The sequence below is a fragment of the Xyrauchen texanus genome, chromosome 17, assembly GCF_025860055.1.
Source record: "Xyrauchen texanus isolate HMW12.3.18 chromosome 17, RBS_HiC_50CHRs, whole genome shotgun sequence".
In the NCBI taxonomy this organism is placed as follows: Eukaryota; Metazoa; Chordata; class Actinopteri; order Cypriniformes; family Catostomidae; genus Xyrauchen; species Xyrauchen texanus.
The window spans coordinates 4,445,183-4,459,825 of record NC_068292.1 but is presented as its reverse complement, the minus strand read 5'-3'; the positions used below and the strand labels follow the sequence as shown (position 1 = coordinate 4,459,825).

The following is a 14,643-nucleotide window of genomic DNA, read 5'->3' as shown; positions in this document are numbered from 1 at the left end:
TTGTGGTATCAATGCATCCTTAATAAAAATGAAATTATTAATAATAAAATAATAAAAACTAAACATCAGTCAACAACATGTATGCTAAATAAGAACAAACATTACAAAGTGTTCTCGCGACAGGAAATAGAAAATGTAATTAAAATTAATTGTAATGAACGTGAATCACGGTATTTGTTTTGTGAAATCACGTGGGAGAGAAATAACATCTTGTCCTGTGTTCTCACCAGCTCTGAACGCACACGACCACAACAAAACCTAAATTAAACCAAGAATTACACTTTTAAGCACTATGGAGAATGTCAAACATGTACAAAATTAACTCTAATTATAATTGTATAAGTCATTTGCATCTTTAAATTGTTTAAATATGTTTCATTCAATTCTGAGGACTTTCAGACATATTGAAAATGAAGTATACACTTTTGGGTGAGAGTCTAAAAAAGCTTGTATAACAGACATATCTGCAATTTCCATATATGAAACATCTCAACAACTTTATCCACACAAACACATATATACAGTAAGTACAATGGAATAGAATCAAATATTTTTACAAAAAAAAAAAAAAACAGATTGTTTTAAACTATTAAAATAATAACCTTATGTACTCTGTATTGCCATATGATGCCACTACATCTCTATTTTACTCTACAATCAATCAGTGTATTACAAAAATTTGTAAACACATATGCATTCTAGGGATTGTCATGAACATTCTCTCTTTATATATAGATAGATAGATAGATAGATAGATAGATAGATAGATAGATAGATAGATAGATAGATAGATAGATAGATAGATAGATAGATAGATAGATAAAATCACCAACAATTTTATGAAAGTGTTCACATGATAGAAGACACCTTAATTAAGGAATTCCTGTAGTGGCAAATCAAAAGAACATATGTAAATCATGTAAAGATTATTTATATACTATATATAGACTTTTGGGTCAAACTAGACCCACATTTCCATTCTAATTCTATTTAAAACTACAACAACAAAAAACTACAATATTTAATTTGAAACACGGTCCCCAACTCACTTAAATGACATTTATTTATCGTTGTTATTTTAATGAACTATTCAAACTAAAAAAATTATAATAATCTTATTTAATGTGCAATCATGAATATTTTCATATTTATAACTAATGATAACTTTTAATGGTAAAATAAATAAATGAAAATGTTGTACATATAAGATAAGATAGGGGGCACAGGCTGCAAAGTTCGCCTGGTTCTCACTCATCACTTCCTCATTGTCATAATCCGAGTGTAATATTACCATCGATTGCTCTAATAAAAAGTATGTCGTGAACATAAACATGACCTCAGGCATTTTCACACAAACCTCTCCCACATTATCATATTTCCTCAATTGTATTTAACATACACATGATGCAGTGCTTACAGTGTTGTTTACATGTTGTTTATTGTATTGTAAGTTCGTAAATCTTCAAATATCATCAAAAATGGATTTAAGAAAAGAAAAAAAATCGATTTGTATTTTGCAGAAAGTAAATTAGGTCTATTTTTAGGACCATGATGATCTCTCTCTCTCTCTCTCTCTCTCTCTCTCTCTCTCTCTCTCTCTCGGGGAGGAACAGGTCGAGTCACCTGAAGCAGGAAGTAGATGAATAAAGGTGTTTCAATAAAACCCGTCACAAACCTCAAGACCTCTCAAACGCGTTATAGATCACGAAAGATGAGTCTCAGCTGAATAATATGGTAGGTCTTATTTATTCAGATTTTCGTCTAACACACCTTAGGCAAGCAGAGAAAGACTCCTTTAGATCCTATTCATAACGACGCTTTATTATGCTTAGTTTATAAGTAGAAGCCGTTTAAAATCAAAACTTCCTCGAATTGTTCATTACACGACACAACGCCGGGTCTGCGCTGTGCGCGACGCAACGCAACGCAACGCAACGCGAGTGTATTAAAGCGTCGGTTATAATGTCAACAGTGTAGATGTACAGCTTTGTTTTGTACTATTATACTGTATCTGTGTCAGCATAATTATTTAAGAACTTTAGATAAACCGTACATTGTCTAATTTGTGATGTGATTTAAAAGTAGTTAATCTATGACAGCATTCCCAATCACATTTCCACACGTTTTCACGAATCCTAAACATTTGGAAAAGGTTTCCAAGCAGCAGTTTAATTACTTCAAACGTATTGCCTAGTCCACAAAAGTTAAGGAATAAGTGCAGGATTCCTATTGGGAATCCAAAATAATCCTAATGGAATCAAGTGGCAGTATCATTACAGTATCATTGTGGCAGTATCATTACACTGTGATGCTTTCAGATGGTGCTACTATGTTCATTTATATATATATATATATATATATAAGACACATGGTATGGTATGTAATATAACTTGTATTCACGTACAATTAGTTTATTTAAAAAATGTATATCCTCCATGAGAATTATATCCTATTGTAATGCATTATAGTAATGTAGGGTAGTATGGTGAAAACGATCTAGTTTTAATTTTTGTGTTATGTTGGAATCCAAAAGAAAACTACCATTAAGATGCTTTAGAATTTGCTTCAAATTAAGATCTCCAATCAGTCTGTACTGTTTCAAATACACCGAAATATTAATTTGATTGAAGACACAAAAGAATTATGATTGTGTTTGGATTTAATCACATTAGTTATGAAATGCAATATTGCCTTATAACCGTCTTATCCTGTTTATATTTCTTTTGAGATGGATGGATGGATATAACCCATTAATTTCATTCCAAATTCTAGTTTACTTACAGTTAATGTTTTTGTTCTAATGCCTTTTAATTAAATTGAATTAATATGCTTGATGTTAATTTGTTTGTATTTCAGCCTCATTCAGATGCAAGAGGAACATGTCTGAGCAGCATATATGGACAACACTGGAGCTGTTCCACTGAGAGCATCACACATACAGCAGACAGCAGGATGCAGTCGAGTTGTTACCATCCACCTACAGGCCTGGGCCAAGATGCCCCTGACCTCTCTAACTTGCAGATGAAGGTGGATTTCTTCCGAAAACTGGGTTACTCTCAACAGGAGGTGAAGTCCGCCCTGCGGAAGCTCGGTCTGGGCACAGACACCAATGCAGTATTGGGCGAGCTGGTTCGTTCAGGGGCGAAGGCCATGCCCTCCTCTAGCTCAGACATTGACGATAGTGGCTTCAGTTTGCCGTATCGTGGAGGAAGCTCTTCAAGGGGAAAAGTCTCAAGAGATGCGCTGGAGGACTCCATTGAACCCGACAACGACCTGAAACTTATAGTTATTGATGGCAGCAATGTGGCCATGAGGTGCATATAAAAATAAATAATTATTATTCTAAGCTTTGTTTACTTTTTACTTTGTTAGATTTTTGTAGTCTATACAATACAATACTATATTCTACATTACAATACAATTTGAAATACCATGTACAGTATACATATTATACACGTCGTGGGTTTGAATCCCAGAGAACATGCACTGATAAAAAATGTATACCTTAAATGCACTGTATGGGGGCGTTCAGACATGTATTTGAAAAAGTAAACGTGCTAAGTAAACGTGCTAGACAGACATCTTTGACCAAATTTAGATGTAATTTTAAAAGAACTCAGTCTAGAGACATTTATTGCACTTTGCTTTTTTTAATGCAACACTGCATTTGGTCTGAACAGCCCTGTAGACTGCATTTGGTCTGAAGTTGCTTTGGCTTAAGCTTCTGCTAAATACATAAAAAAAAATATACAGCAAATGTAACAGACCATAGTGCAGTCAACCAAGAAGAGCTCTTGGTTCTACAGTAGTTCTGACGTTGTAGTGCAGTCAACCAAGAAGAGCTCTTGGTTCTACAGTAGTTCTGACGTTGTAGTGCAGTCAACCAAGAAGAGCTCTTGGTTCTACAGTAGTTCTGACGTTGTAGTGCAGTCAACCAAGAAGAGCTCTTGGTTCTACAGTAGTTCTGACGTTGTAGTGCAGTCAACCAAGAAGAGCTCTTGGTTCTACAGTAGTTCTGACGTTGTAGTGCAGTCAACCAAGAAGAGCTCTTGGTTCTACAGTAGTTCTGACGTTGTAGTGCAGTCAACCAAGAAGAGCTCTTGGTTCTACAGTAGTTCTGACGTTGTAGTGCAGTCAACCAAGAAGAGCTCTTGGTTCTACAGTAGTTCTGACGTTGTAGTGCAGTCAACCAAGAAGAGCTCTTGGTTCTACAGTAGTTCTGACGTTGTAGTGCAGTCAACCAAGAAGAGCTCTTGGTTCTACAGTAGTTCTGACGTTGTAGTGCAGTCAACCAAGAAGAGCTCTTGGTTCTACAGTAGTTCTGACGTTGTAGTGCAGTCAACCAAGAAGAGCTCTTGGTTCTACAGTAGTTCTGACGTTGTAGTGCAGTCAACCAAGAAGAGCTGTTGGTTCTACTGTAGATCTGAAGTTATAGTGTAGTGTAAAATGATCATGTAGAATTTTCTTAGAGTTTCGAAACAGTAGATGAATTGGGAACTCTCAATCATTTAATCCTCAGTTAGAGTTCTGAGTCTCTAAACGTCTCCAAATTTAACAAGTATCAACAAGTTGCCCTTACAAATGCAGTTCCTTGGGAATATTGGAAAAGTGCATTCTGATTGTGAACTTTTCCAGATTGTTGTCAGGGCTTACCATAGAGCAAAATGTTTTGTTTTCCCTACAAATAATAAATTGTGTTCTTTCGAGGGGGGGGGTAAGTTTTGCTCCCCTCAGCAATAGTTTGCATTCCCGCTCAATAGTTGCATGCCCTCGCAGAAAGTTTTGGTCCCCTTTGCAGTAGTTTGCATTCCATTGTAATATTTTGCTTTCCCTTGCTATAGGTGTTCCCTTGCAATAGTTTGAGTTCCATCGGAATAGTTTGCGTGCTCTCGGAATACGTTTTCCTCCCCTTTGTAATTGTTTGCTTTACCTTGCAAAAGTTTGTGTACCCTCGTAATAGTTTGTTTTTCCTTCACTATAGTTTGGGATTCCTCACAATAGTTTGCAATTGTGTTCCCTCACAATAATACATGTTGTGGTTCCTTTATAAGATTTTTGTTTTTTTTTAAATAGTTTGCATTCCCTCACTGTAGTTTGTTTTATGTGGGAACAATACAAAGTCTAAGAGGAATGCAAACTACTGCAAAGAAACCATTTTGGTTAATCATTTACATAATATACATTTACATTTTGGTTAGTCTCTGATTTTTGTAACAATACTAGCACTGTAAAAGCTGGTTAAAGTGTATTAGAAGCTGAATTGTTTTTTTTTAATCGTGAATATTACATTGGAATTATGCCGTTGAAATGTGAATGTGTTGTTGGTAGTTGATAAGGAATATTCATTCTCTAGAAACACCCATCCCAGTTCATTGTATACTGGCCGGCTCATGTGTTGCCTTTCAAAATTTCAATTCCTCTGAACAGGTTTCTACTTCCCCTTGTTCATGTTTCTCTGCTCACCAATATGTAAATCACACCCGGAACACATATTTAACTATTTCACTTCCTGTAGGCCAGGCCCATAGTCTTGCGCACAGCACACCCAGTCACATTTTTGGTCATGCATTTTGCAGTGGTCACAGATGGGAATTTTGCAAAAGACTTGAAAGTATTTCCTTGAAGTTTATTAATGATGTAAAGTCACAGAGAATGTACTAGCAGGGTGCCTCAGAGGTTGCTCACCCTCATGCTATTCTTCATCAGTGAAACACACTAGGGGATGTAAAGCAGAATTTCAGACTCTGATAATCTCATTCACCATTCACTTTCATTCTATGGAAAAAGATGCAGTGATAGGCTTTCTATTTAAAGAAAGGCTAATAAAGTACCAAAAAAATAAATGTTATGTAATTTATCTTTTCATAACCTTCTTTTAGCTGTTAAAATAACAAGTAGTTTTACTGATCTGTATTGATGCATCAATATCTGTCATAACGTAATGGAAATTGCTGTTTGTATATTGTGTGTACTGCATTATTGGATTTAGTTCCCCAGTCAAAACAAACATTGCATCATAATTAACAAATCCTGTAATCGTTGGATGGGACATTATCTCTCAGTGTTTCTTAATCAGCGTTACAATAAAAATGTGTGGCAGGCATCCTTCAACAGTTGCATTGTCATGTAGTATTACATTTTGTGGCTATGCAAATCATGTCGTGTTTTAGCTTGTCCTTTAGTTGCATCATTGTTACAAGCAAATGGGTTGAACTATTTCTTTAAAAAATGCTTTATGCAAATATTTTATGCACATTGTCACAGTTTCTGTTTTTTTTTTTTCCTCTCTCTTGCTGTCCTCCAATGATTTAATTTCCTTATCGACTAGAAAATACTGTCAGTTTCTGTTTTCCCCCTATCTTTCCCTGTCTTTATCATTTTTGTATTTTTCTCTTTCAGTCATGGGAACAAGGAAGTGTTTTCATGCCGAGGGATTGAGCTGGCAGTCAACTACTTCCTTGAGCGAGGCCACAGGCATATCACTGTGTTTGTGCCCTCCTGGAGAAAAGAGCAGCCCAGGCCTGATGTGCCCATTTCAGGTAAAGACACTCCCTCGGCCCTTGTCGGAAAAATGAGTCATCAAAGACCGTTTTGTCTAAAAGGCGAAAATGGCCATCGGAGGCTAAATTGCCTATAATTTACACTGCAACAAAAAAAATATATATATATATATATATATATATATATATATATATATATATATATATATAAAATTATCCGATTTTAGCAAGCCTCCTATCAAACACTTTATTTTAGGAAAGGAAACAGCTGTGAAGTCTTTCGGTTACTCATTCCATATTTATTTCTGCAGTACAAATGACAAATGAACATCATTGACATGTAATACACTTCCCTTGTCTAGTTCAAGATCCCAATGTTTTCTTTCTTTTGTAATGCAGTACACAAAAGTTATCCTCCTAGTATCTACTAGTAGGTTTGGGGTTGGGGGTTACACTGAGGAAAAAATGCTTTTTCTTTCACAGACTTTTATTACGACTGAAACCTGGTTTATTCTCTGAAAAGAAGTCTGAATGCATTATGATATTTTGCTTTCAGTTAAAATCGTTTTTTTTAGTTTAGTAAATGTACCTTTTCAGGATGTTTTACGTTTTAAGGATATTTCGATATTTTGAACTTTACTGGAAAACAAGACATGGTGATTAAGAAAAACGTTTTGTCCAGTGTAGGGAGCTACTAATATTACTATGTTTTTCAGTTGCGTAATAGCAGTTGAACTGTATCTTGAGAACTTTTACCAGGAAGATATTTAAAAAAAAAAGAAAAAAAAAGTTAATCAAATTTTTTAATGATCAATTTATTTCTTACACCAACCCATCGATATGCTTCAGAAGATATTAGTCGATTGACTGGAGACTTGTGGATTACTTTTATGCTGCCTACTATGACTTTTTTACCATCAAAAAGTAAGCAGCTTGATGGCACCCATTTACTTAATTATAAGGACCTACAGAGCTTCAACATTTTTCTAAAAATCTTAATTGGTGTTCTGCTGAAGAAAGACGTAAGTGAATAATGAAAGAATTCATTTTTTGGTCAGGTCAAGTCAAGTCAAGTGGTTTTTATTGTCGTTTCAACCATATACAGTTAGTACAGTACACAGCAAAACGAGACAACGTTCCTCCAGGACCATGGTGCTACATAAAAACAACAAAGGACCAACATAGGACCACATGAGACTACACAACGAAATAAAATACCTATATAAACTACCTATATATACCTATATAAAGTGCACGTGCAAACATGTGCAAAAAGTACAGGACAGTACAACAAATTTCTGACAATGAACAGGACAATAGACAGTGCAGCGCCGACCAGTACTCAGTAGTGCAAAAAGATGACAGTTTCTAAAAATGTAAACATAACATACTATGAGATAATGTTCTATGCACATAGCAGTTATTGAGGTAGCAGACAGTTATAAAGTGACAGTAATTAAAGTGCAACTCAGGACACGTGTGTGTCAAACCAGTCTCTGAGTATTGAGGAGTCTGATGGCTTGGGGGAAGAAGCTGTTACACAGTCTGGCCGTGAGGGCCCGAATGCTTCAGTACCTCTTGCCAGACGGGAGGAGGGTAAAGAGTTTGTGTGAGGGGTGTGTGGGGTCGTCCACAATGCTGGTTGCTTTGCGGATACAGTGTTTTTTGTAAATGTCTTTGATGGAGGGAAGAGAGACCCCAATGATCTTCTCAGCTGTCCTCACTATCCTCTGCAGGGCTTTGCGGTCCGAAACCTTCGAAGAAAGTAGAGACGCTGCTGGGCTTTCTTGGTGATAGAGCTGGTGTTGAGGGACCAGGTGAGGTTCTCTGCCAGGTGAACACCAAGGAATTTGGTGCTCTTGACGATCTCCACAGAGGAGCCGTCGATGTTCAGCGGAGTGTGTTCACCTTGTGCTCTCCTAAAGTCAACAACCATCTCTTTTGTTTTGTCGACATTCAGGGACAGGTTGTTGGCTCTACACCAGTTCGTCAGCCGCTGCACCTCCTCTCTGTATGCTGACTCGTTGTTCTTGCTGATGAGACCCACCACGGTCGTGTCATCGGCGAACTTGATGATGTGATTCGAGCTGTGCATTGCTGCACAGTCGTGAGTCAGCAGAGTGAACAGCAGTGGACTGAGCACACAGCCCTGGGGGGCCCCAGTGCTCAGTGTGGTGGTGGTGGCGATGCTGTTCCCGATCTGGACTGACTGAGGTCTCCCAGTCAGGAAGTCCAGGATCCAGTTGCAGAAGGAGGTGTCCAGGCCCAGCAGGTTCAGCTTTCCAATCAGGTGCTGGGGAATGATTGTGTTGAATGCTGAGCTGAAATCTGTGAACAGCATTCGAACGTATGAGTCCTTATTGTCTAGGTGGGTGAGGGCCAGATGGAGGGTTGTGGTGATGGCATCGTCCGTTGAACGGTTTGAACGATACACAAACTGCAGTGGGTCTAGTGAGGGGGGCAGCTGGGTCTTAATCTGCCTCATGACAAGCCTCTCGAAGCACTTCATGATGATGGGTGTAAGTGCGACGGGACGGTAGTCGTTGAGGCAGGACACTGAAGACTTCTTTGGCATGGGGATGATGGTGGTGGCCTTGAAGCACGTTGGAACAACGGCGCTGCTCAGAGAGATGTTGAAGATGTCGGTAAGAACATCTGCTAGCTGGTCTGCACATCCTCTGAGCACTCTGCCAGGAATGTTGTCTGGTCCAGCAGCCTTCCGTGGGTTGACTCTACGTAGAGTTTTCCTCACATCTGCCGTGGTAAGACAGAGCACCTGGTCGTTGGGAGGAGGGGTGGACTTCCTCGCCATCACGTCGTTCTGCACTTCAAACCGAGCGTAGAAGTCGTTCAGCGCATCTGGAAGGGAGGCATCTTTGTCACAGGCAACTGATGTTGTCAACTGACTGGTAACTGACTGGTGAACTATCCCTTTAAGTGAGACCTTAATTACAGCTAGTGCAACTCTTCTCAGGAAGCTAATATGAACCACAGACCTTATTTTACTCATCATAAACCGCCATTCTAAAAATCCATTGAAAAAAATCCCAGATGGAATACATGGCTCAAAAATGCAAATAATTTTCCGGGTTTAAGGACTGCAGACTGAACAGTTCTATTGATTTTGGCATTTGACACCAAAACTTTTGTCTCTTGAGCTGCATTACTCTCAAAAAATTTATAAAACAAAATAATAATAATAAGACATCAGATGTACACCTTTTTAATTTCATAACAAAATTCCATCATTGATTTGTTTAATCTTTAATATCAATTTAAATCAAATTCAAAAAAGTTTTAAAGTTTTATTAATTGAATTAATTTTTGATATGATTTGAATTTAAATGTGTTGATCTTAAAAATAGGCTTCTTATTTTTTGGATTATAAGGAGATAGAAACAATTTAATAAAAACTGTTATCATTTACCATTTATCACACCATTATCACTTTCTTCTGTGGAAAAATATGTTGCAAAATGTCAGTCACCATTCACTTTCATTGCATTGCATTGAACGTTAATGGTGACTGAGACATCTATGTGTACCAGGGGATTTATAAAGGTTACAAAATTATGGGTGAGTATATGATGACAGAAATTTTTAGTCAACTATCCCTTTAATAAGCATTTTGTTGCATGTTTGTTGAAGCAGTGCTGAGTTTTCACAATGCAAAAATGAGCTGTGTTTTTAGGCGGTCGTTATATATCAAGGCTTGTACAGTTTGCCATTAATAATAGTTTACTGTTGCAAAACAGCCCCTCCGTACATGTGGTGCTAGTACATGTTACAGCACAATGACCTTTGTTTTTGGACTTTAGAAACATTCAGGTTTAGTTTAACAGCCCTGGGGTGTTGGATGATAATAGCAATGGTATATGTCACTATTCTATGATCTGTGAATGCCCCTGCTCACATTCCTCATATCAATTTGAAGTAAAAGAATAAAAACAAACAGTGGAATATGGAAACTTAGTTTCCTACAGGTTTCTCTGGGAATTTCCCACCAGGAAGTTCAAGAGCGTTCCCTTATCACCTACAACAAGTTTCACTGTGATTCTTTCAACAAGTTTTGTGATGTGTGAGGAAGGATTAAAATATGGGGGCCTGGATTCTGGGGGATATTATAGTTTCACAACTCCCCAAAATAGCATTTGATAGGGTTATTTTAGGAGGATATTGAATGTTCATGTGAGGGAATAACCAATGTTGTTGTTTTGTATCTCTGTGATGTAGAGGACTGGTCAAACAAGTTATCAAATCAAAGATGAGCAATTGATGTGAATGAAACAAATACCCATTTGTGTAGTGAATTTAGCTGTCTCTGGATGGGATTACACAAGCTAAAGCTTCTCCACTTACTTGAATACTTTTGATGATATTCTGTTAATGACTGAAGGTTTGGTAATCAAGAACTGAATCAGTTCCATTCAAGACAAAATACTGGAACCAAAAGATTTTCAAACATGCTTCAAGACTAGTGTAGTTTTATATGTACTCCAGGCTCATGGGACATGTATTAGTGCTTGCAATTACTGACCACTTCCTCAAAAGTTCTAATTGAATCATTAAATGTTCAAGAAATGTTTAGGAACTGGAATCGTTAATTGTCAGTAGAATCTTTAAGTGTCAGAGAGACCACCACATTTCTGAGGCAGTGTTTACCAATCCTGTATCATTGCTAAAATGCCATGAATTAATGCCCTGTAAGACAGATGGGGTTTTCCCTTTGAATGAAATATGTTTTTGTTTCGTTTCCAGATCAACATGTATTAGGAGAGCTTGAGAGGAAGAAGATTCTTGTGTTCACACCTTCACGACGGGTTGGAGGAAAGCGTGTGGTGTGCTATGACGATCGCTTCATTGTCAAGCTAGCTCATGACCTGGACGGTGTTATCGTGTCCAACGACACCTATCGTGACCTGCAGAGTGAACGGCCCGAGTGGAAGCGCTGCATCGAGGAAAGATTGCTCATGTATTCCTTCGTCAATGACAAGTATGTAATTACAACCCGATGATATTATCTATTCCATAAGAATTGCTAGGTTTGAATTGCTCTGTTCAACTTCCTTTAAACTTGTCTAACCTATCGGCATCCCATCTTCCCCAGGTTTATGCCACCTGATGACCCTCTTGGCCGTCATGGACCCAACTTAGAAAATTTCCTTCGGAAAAAAACTATTTTACAAGACCACAAACGCCAACTCTGTCCATATGGTAAGTAGTTGGGAAAAGGTTGTTCAAGCCACTGAACACTTAAATGAGTGATATTAGCCAAGCTGATTTAATCAGACAATATTTGACACATTTTACGTTTTTCGATTGCACAAAACAAAAAAAAGACCTGGTATAAAGTTTCTAAGTCAGTTTTAATGTTACATTTACATTACAAAAACAAAGAAGTTGTTTGTGGGACATGAAATTGCCCAAAGTTGCAGAAACACCCTTATACTGTATATAATCTACAGTATATAACCATGCATCACCGATCGGACAGATATCGGTATCAGTATCTTGCATTGTGTATCCCAAATCTGTTGACCACTCCTATAAACACTCTGATATATTTTTTAAAATAAAATAAAAATAGGGCCTGTGAGTATAAGAAAGTAGACCTTGTAACAAACTTCTATTTCTCTACTTTTTGCTCTTCAGGGAAAAAGTGCACATATGGTATCAAGTGCAAGTTCTACCACCCAGAGCGCACTAACCAGTCGCAGCGCTCTCTAGCCGATGAGCTCAGAGAAAATGCCAAACTGTCTGGATCTAAAGAGGACTGCCAAGGAACTGGCTTACTTAAAGGCATGTACCAAAGATACGACCCTGGTTTTGGGTCCTGCTCTCCATCTTTGGATCAAGAACTGGAGCAGAAGCTCAATCTGGAGCCTAAGAGAAACAACAGCAGGGACGTCATGCACCATTACTGGGACGAGATTTTCTCCATGAATAAGCCTTTGCATCAAGCAACCAGTCTGCAACCTCCATTCCCAACAAACCATTCATCCATTTTCAGTTCTGACTCTGGACTTGGCTCCTTTTCAGAGCCATCTCAGAGCCTTGAAGATTTACGTAGGAAAAGACCCAGTCATCCATCGATATCAAGTAGATGTGGAGGTTCCTCAACCCCAGCCTTACCCACAGGTGGCCAGCACTACTGTGACAACATGAGTCCCTTCACCAACAATGGGCCAAACTTTAGTGCCTACAACTCTCTACCTCTGTCCAACCCTGTCCAGAATTACAGTCTTCCCACTTACATTCAGCCGAGCGGCTGGTCTTACCCTTGTTATGTACAACCAATGCAGACAACCAGTTTACCAGAACCTATCCCCCGTCCAGGCTTCCATAGGTCTGCTGATGGTTACGGAAGCCAACAGCTCTCAGCCATGCCACAGCCCAACGCTTTCCAGGAGGAACAACAGGAGCTCAGGAAAAATCTACATGCGATTTTCAACCCACATCATGTAGACAAAGTTATGGAAATGTTCCCGCAGCTCAAAGATCCACAGCAGCTGGCCGCAGAAGTTCTCAAACTGAAGTCCAAGGGAGAGTTCTTTTGAATCTTTTAAACTTTCCCCAATTACGAAAACTACGTGACAAGGCACTTGAAAAAAAAAACAATATAGAGTCTCTGACTCTGATGGTTTGGAGGTTTCGAAAGTGAATTATCTTAAACCTGAATGACTTATCACATAGTACATGTGGTAATTATGTATGACTAGAAAGTCAAACGTGTGTTTATACTTTCTAAAGGTTGATGCATATTGCATCAATTGTTGCTTCTAACTTGTAGCAAACAGTACCTTAGCTTAAAGGCGAAAGAATTGGTTTGGACAGAAGCCGTAATTTCATTTGGGCAATATAGCCTAAGTCTTTCTAGCAAGTCAGTCCACTGTCGGCCATCTTTGGAACGCTCTAGGGAGGCTATTTCCAGTCATGCCAGTGCAGCTCCTATCTACTTGAATGGAGAAAGACCAAAATCTCAAAAATGGTTGGTCAATATTACAATCAAAGAACACATTTCAAATCAACATTATAATCTGACAATACTGGTATTATAAATTGTGATTCCTCATATTACGTTAAAAAACTCAATATTCCCGGCTTGTATAGCTAATGTGCATGCATGTACTCGAGTTGATTGACAGGTAATGTCTGTATCTAAAAGTTTATTGGCTCTTTTAACTGTAAGGTGAGGCTTCCTTTCTACATCCGTTGACCATTGGGCGCTCAGAGCTCCTTGATTGAGTGTTTCAATTTCTCACAGTGATTTATATAAAAGTGGCCCATCTCTGCAAAATAATTTCTGATATAGTTTTATGTAAATTACAGTGATTTGGGACTAAGAGTCATTTTGTAATTAGTAAATTGGATACTAATACTTGTTTATTGAATTAAGAAACCCTTAACATAGTAAAAGGTGTTCTCACGTGTAGTCTTTTCAGTTACTTCCTTGTATCAGTTATGAGGTTTGGGAATCCCCTGATTTATCATTTGTGTTGAGAAGCAAAGTATCAGTGTTGGATAAGTTACTCAAAAAGGTAATCCACTGCAAATTACTTCAAACAATTGTAATCAGATTATTTTGATAATTACTTAATTGAAAAGTAATCACATTACTAATTACTATACTTTTAAGTACTTTCTAAAACATTTTTCTCAGAAGTTTGTGTTCAATGAATTAAAAATATATTTCCTCATTCATTGTTGCACACAAGTCATTCAGTCATTTCTCCCTTACAATAACTTGTTGGTGACCTCAAAAGTGCAAACAGATATGAACATGTTATAAATGCATTCTACATTGTATGTGTAACCCAAGAAATGTTGTTAAAAGATATTAAATGTAATCTTATTACAAGAAATTAAAATGTAATGGGTTACACTACTTTCTGTCTTAAGCAATTAGATTTACTTTTAAAAGTGATTAGATACTTTTGTATCAACTGGACAGGGTTGGACAGAGGTAGAGAGCTGTAGGCACTAAAGTTTGGCCCATTGTTGGCGAAGGGACTCATATTGTCGCAGTAGTGCTGGCCACCTGTGGGTAAAGTCTGTGAGACATTGCATTTTCTGAATCTTTATTTTATTGAAGTACTTGCCAAATTACTCAATATTTGTGGTTTGAAATTGTGTTGCTGGCTCT

General features: G+C 37.8%; 1 protein-coding gene across 1 annotated transcript; it reads left to right on the top strand.

Annotated features, from left to right (window-relative positions):
* Positions 1-1,615: 1,615 nt before the first annotated feature.
* Positions 1,616-13,916, top strand: LOC127657535 (ribonuclease ZC3H12A). Its single transcript, XM_052146380.1, has 6 exons — positions 1,616-1,734; positions 2,857-3,314; positions 6,400-6,539; positions 11,259-11,493; positions 11,608-11,714; positions 12,153-13,916. The coding sequence occupies exons 1-6, from the start codon at positions 1,732-1,734 to the stop codon at positions 13,055-13,057; spliced, it is 1,848 nt and encodes a 615-aa protein (XP_052002340.1). The 5' UTR covers positions 1,616-1,731; the 3' UTR covers positions 13,058-13,916.
* Positions 13,917-14,643: the final 727 nt, after the last annotated feature.